At 40.3% G+C, this 6174-nt stretch overlaps 1 protein-coding gene across 1 annotated transcript; it reads right to left on the bottom strand.

The window, feature by feature from the left end:
• Positions 1-333: 333 nt before the first annotated feature.
• Positions 334-1153, bottom strand: LOC133876101 (uncharacterized). The gene is made up of 2 exons (XM_062314385.1): positions 937-1153; positions 334-674 (listed from the first exon to the last, which is right to left on the bottom strand). Exons 1-2 carry the CDS (start codon positions 1151-1153, stop codon positions 334-336), a joined length of 558 nt encoding a protein of 185 aa, XP_062170369.1.
• Between the last annotated feature and the right edge of the window lie 5021 nt (positions 1154-6174).

Genomic DNA, 6174 nt, shown 5'->3' on the forward strand with positions numbered 1-6174 from the left:
AGCAATATTACCTTGCATCCAAAGCCTCATTGTCCCCGTGCTTAGTAGTCTCTTGAGTAATCTTCTCCCATCCATTTGCTGGTATCTCCACTGCTTCATCTTCAAACAGGTGTGGGTAATCGCCTTGTAGGTCATCGAGAGCATCGTAGTTGATGTTGCCTATATTGTACCAATCTTCATCTATTTTGACTCCCAAATCCATTAGCTCACAAAAAGAGTAATTTCATACTCAGTCTAGGTCCATAGGTATCCTCGTCAAAGTCGTTATGCTTTCTGGATAGGAAAACATTTCTCTTAGTTATTCCCATCAATTCCAAAAGAATATTCAAGAATCTAAAGAATAAGCACATGATCTTCAAACAAATGTGAGTAGCAATTCCTCATATCATGCTCCGCTTCCAAAGATGCTTCTTCTACCCCATGCTTGCGCCATAGTACCTTCACAATGGGAATTGTCATAGTGTGCAAAACTTGCTCATTGCGATCCAAGATTCGTATAGGCTTCTCTTCGTAAGTTAACTCCTCTTCGATTCCCAAAGGTTCATATTCTATTACTAGCTCGGGGTTGGGGATGTATTTCCTTAACATCGACACATGGAAGACGTCATGTGTTCCTGCCAAATTTGGCGGTAGAGCAACTCGGTAAGCTAACTTTCCAACTCTTTTTTGGGTGACTTCAAACATTCCAATGAATTGAGGGCTTAACTTTCCCTTCTTGCCGAGTCACATCACTCCTTACATTGGGGATATCTTCAGGAACACCTTATCTCTTACCTCAAACTCTAATGTTCACCTTAGGTTTTCATTGTCGCTGTTTTGTCGACTTTGTGTTGCTGCCATACCTGATAACAACTATCTTGTCTTTAGTGTCATGAATGATCTCTGGCCCCAATAATTATTGTTCTCAGACGTTACTCCAATACAGGGGCGATTGACATTTTTGTCGGTAGAGTGCTTCATAGGGTGACATTCCAATAGTGGCCTGGTAACTATTGTTGTAAGCCAACTCAATCAAAGGTTGGTATTGGATCCAACTTCCCTTGAAATCCAATACGCAAGCACGCAAAATATCCTCAAAGATTTGATTGGTCCATTCTGATTGACCATCAATTTGGGGGTGAAATGCAGTACTGAACTTCAAGTCTGTCCCCATTTCCTTATGTAAACTTTGCCAAAACTTTGAAATAAATCACAAATCTCTATTTGAAATGATTGCTAATGGTACTCTGTGTAGTCGCACTATGTTCTACACGTACAGCTTTTCCAACTTATCCATAGGGTCCTTTACCTTCATAGGAATGAAATGCGCGCTTTTCATCAAACGATCCACTAGTACCCCAATGAAATCTTCTCCGGTCGGTGTCCTTGGTAGACCTAGGATGAAATCCATCGCAATTTCATCCCATTTCCACTTAGGTATTAGTAAGGGCTTGAGCATTCCTGCAGGCCTTTGGTGTTCTGCCTTAACTTGCTGGCATGTGGGGCACTGTCCCATGTACTTGGCACTCTCCCTCTTTATGTTGTTCCACCAATAGGTCATCTTCAATTCTTTGTACATCTTAGAGCTTTCAGGATGCACAATGTATAACGATCGATGAACCTCGCTCGTTATCTCCTTCCTAAGCTCCTCGCTTCTCGGCACACAAATTTGATCGAAGTGGGTAAGCGTCCCATCATCCTTTAAACAAAACTCCTTTGCTTTACCCTCCTCGAGTTGCTTATTGAACCGCTGGCAATTGAGATCAATTTTCTAGGTGTCCTTGATCCTTTCCAGCATTTCTAGTTGAATCACCATAGTTGACAAAACTATTTGCGAATCTCTAGTTTCAGTCTTTCAAGCTCCATTATCAAATGAGGTTGAGAAATACTTAGGTTTACGAGTTTGATTGATGACTTTCTACTTAAAGCGTTAGCTACCACATTAGCTTTACCTGGATGATAATTGATCTCACAATCATAATCCTTGATCAACTCCAACCACCTCATTTGCCTCATATTTAATTCATTTTGGGTAAATAAATACTTTATGCTCTTGTGGTCCGTATAAATCTTACACTTTTTGTTGTACAAATAGTGTCTCCAAATCTTCAGAGCAAAAACAATGGCAGCAAGCTCCAAATCGTGGGTTGGGTAGTTTTGCTCGTAGTCCTTAAGTTGGTGTGAAGCGTAAGCGATCACCTTATCATTCTGGATGAGTACACTTCCTAGTCCTTCCTTTGAGGCGTCATTATACACTACCAAATTACCAAATTCTATAGGTAACTTTAGAACAAGTGTTGACACCAATCACAATTTCAACTCTTGAAAACTTTCTCGCAAGTGTCCGTCCATAAGTAGAGAGCTTTCTTCCTTGTGAGGGCAGTCGTAGGCTCTGAACGTTAGGAAAACCCTTCGATGAAGCGATGGTAGTAGCCGGCTAATCCTAGAAAACTCTGAATTTTGTGGGCACTGGTTGGCCTTCCCCATTCTACTAATATTCCTTTAGCAGAGATCACATGCCCAAGAAAGAGACGCTATCCAACAAAAAATCACACTTCTTGAGCTTGGTGTAGAGTTGCTCATGTCCAAGTCTCTCCAACGTCTTTTGCAAGTGCACTGTGTGATCCTCCTAATTCTTGGAGTAGATCAAAATGTTGTCGATAAAGACTTCTATGAATTGGTCTAGGTGCTCGTGAAAAACCCTATTCATAGTTTCCATAAGTATCGCGGGGGGGATTGGTAAGTGTGAACGACATTACCAAGAGCTCGTAATGCCCGTAACGAGTTCGGACCGCCGTTTTGGGGACGTGCTTATGGAAAAGGAAATAACATATAGTCCCAGCATGTAAGGTAAAATCAAACCTGTCCTCAAGGAGAGAGGTTTAGAAATACCAAGACAGAAAAGCAATTGCCTGATATGCTTTTAACTGTCATCCCCAAAAAAATATCTGCAGAAGTTTCTCAAGATAACAAGAGAAAATAAGGGGATAGAATAAATGGTTCCTTAAAAAGAATGCAAGGCATGAATAAGATGTGACATGATAAACAATGCAAACATACCTGACAAGCACTAGGATTTAGGAACCAAAATCCTAGGCATGGTGAGACTTCACCTTTACTAGGTGAGTCCACTCCCCCTTAAAGGGTGAATGGTCTCATCATTCTTGACCCATACCTGCTTGACCCGTGGAGATGGTTTGCGGGTCATGTCCATGTTGGCCATTTTTCTTTACATACCTTGCATCAGGCTCAACAACCCTTCATAGCCATGGTTGCTAATGTGCTTCTGCGGCGTTCTCTTGTAGCACCTTGATTTGTTCTTCTTTGATTTGCCACTCTGATTGGCAGGAACAAACTGTTGCTGATGCCATGGAGCCAGATGTGTCGTCGGAGGTAGATTGCCTGATGTAGCTCTTGCTGGCAGCTCCCTCTGAACCTTCGACTTCTGAGCCTAGAGATGTGGACATTTGGGTCAGATGTGACCAGTGATGCCGTAGTGATGACAGGTGGGCAAGCTTCTTTTGTTAGAATGCTGTTTCACTTCCTCTGCAAAAATATGGTTAGCATTCTTACAAATAACATTGTCCTTACCTTTTATATGTCTCTTATGAGGAGGGACATATTTAGATGAGGAAGAATCTTCAACTTTACCTTTCCTTGGAGCATCCTGCTTAATCTAAGGCTTGTGGGATTTCAACAAATAACAATTTGGTCTAATATGACCAATTCCACAATTATGACAAGTAGGAACAAACTTATTTCGTGTTCTTGATTCCTTGGACTTTGGCATCACATGATTATTTAAGCAAAATTTTCTAAACAAGCTGTGTCTACTATCACAGGCTTAATATCAATAGAATCTAATTCAGAATCAGAAGCATGTGAAGTAGAAATACTCATATCATTAACAATTAAAGTAGGCTTGTTAGAAATATCTGAATGAATACAAAGCATGCTTTTCAAATTTTCACTAGAGAGTTTTTCCAATTTATTCTCAAGTGAATCAATAATGTCAAATTGCATGGTATTCTCAGATTTCAAAGAGTCAATCAAAGCATGTGATTCAGATAATTGAACAATCAAAGACTCTTTTTCTTACTTCACCTTTTTAAGCTTTTTATGAGAAACTTTAGAATTTTTAGCATTCTTCAATTTATCAAAAACCTTAAAGAGCTTAATATCAGAATTCTCATTAGATAACTGAGAAGAATTCATGATAAAAAGTGTAATAAAAAAATAGAAGTCATAAAAGATAAGGTTCACACTCAGGAATTAAATCCTTTAAACGGAGTGTACCCGCTCTGATACCAATTGAAAAATAAAGAGACTTCTAATTTACCGTGGGTTTGTGCAACGTGTAAAAAAATATCAAAAGTATGGAATTAAAAGAGACAGATATTTTGTTAACGAAGTGGAAACTTAATTAAGAAAAAAACAACTCCTGGGCAGCCAAACCGAGGATATCCACTATTCAGAAAACAAAGCTAGTTACAAAGCAGTAACACTCACATACCCTTATGCAGTGGTTGTACCTTGAACTCTAATGTGTAACCCAACACGAATGCCTCCCAACCAAGTCACCTACTTTAAGGGGTCTTCAATGGAATCCTTTACCTTAGGGCCAACCCCTAAGATAGACTTCACACGAACAAATCACCACACACCGGCAACAACTAGAGAGCTAGCAGATCTTCAATATCTGCCTAAACACCCTTTCTAAGCTACAAGGAATTCACTACCAAATTTTGTACATAATACATGCCTAGAGCCCTCTTCATTTAGGCTACCGAAGACCTAAATCGCGTATGATTAGGTTTTCCTAGGTAACGTCCGGACGGTAGACATATGGCATCCAGACGGACAACTGTACGATTGGCTTTCCATATTCACTGAAATTCTTTCCTGAATTGAGCTACGTCTGGATAGTGTTGCCCTAGCGTCCGAACGGTTGAACTTTAGCTACATGTAATTTCCATATCAAGGCTTGGAGCGTCCGGACCATGAAGGCTGACGTCCTGACGGTTAAACTGATGCACGCAATTTCTATATATGAAGCTTGAGCGTCCGGACCATGAAGACTAGTGTCCGGAGGGTTGAACTTTGTATGCATGACTTGCCTTATGAAGGATAGCGTTCGGACGAGAACACACATCATCCGGACGGTTACAGATGTCTTCCCATATCTGTGTTTTGGAAAGAAATCCCATAGCTGGTCAAACATTGAATGGCGTCCGGACGTGTTGCTAAGACGTCTGAATGGATGCAACTTAGAATAGTTCGAAGCTTCTAGACATAGAGGAAGGTCCAGACGGAAAGTTCTCATCGTACAGATGGATGATGCTTGGACAGTTGAGTGTTCGGATGGAATATCACATCTTCCGGACGGATGCAAGAGACTAAACTTCACTGTCTTGAAATCCGCACAAAGTCTTCTTGAAGAACATAATAGAAGTGTAGACTCTGGATATAATCAGTAACCCTGTTTAATAAGCATCATTACATAGAAGTGTATTTGTCCAACAAAATGCAGCCAATCACAAACTAACAAACTCCCCCTTTGGCCATTATGGGACGAAAAACACTTGACCTGTTAAAAATACAATTCCAGTCTAAATCAAAAATACTCCCCCTTTTGTCTCAAAAGGATAAAGGGTAAAACAGAGTATGAGAAAAACCACAAAACAAAACAAAGAAGAGTCTGCATGTGGCCCAAAAGAGAGGAACAAAAATCCTCCAAGTACCAAATCATGCTGATCCCTTTTGAGTGGTAACCCAGAATAGTCCGTTGAGAAGACGTCTGGAAAATTGCGTACTACAGAGATTTCTTGTAAGTTCTTCTCCTTATTTTCCTCAACTTTGGTGATGAGTGCTAAGTATGTTTGGCCTCCATTGACAATGAGCTTCATTACCTGAACAGAAGACACCACTAAAGGTAGAGACTTAACTTGTGATCCTATGGACTTAGTTTTTGCCTCTCCCCAGGGTTTAAGCTTTATAAGTTTGCGCGCACAGTCGATACTAGTGAAATGTTTAGCTAACCAATCCCTCCCTAGGATTACGTGGTACTAATGCAAAGGTAATACTACTAGGTTAGCTGGAAGTATCCTCCCGTTGATGGTTATAGGACATGCACTTGCTATTCTACTACATGTTATTGTTTTCCTACTGAAGTTACTATGACTAAGCTAACTTCTA

Source organism: Alnus glutinosa, chromosome 8 (genome assembly GCF_958979055.1).
Source record: "Alnus glutinosa chromosome 8, dhAlnGlut1.1, whole genome shotgun sequence".
Taxonomy (NCBI): Eukaryota; Viridiplantae; Streptophyta; class Magnoliopsida; order Fagales; family Betulaceae; genus Alnus; species Alnus glutinosa.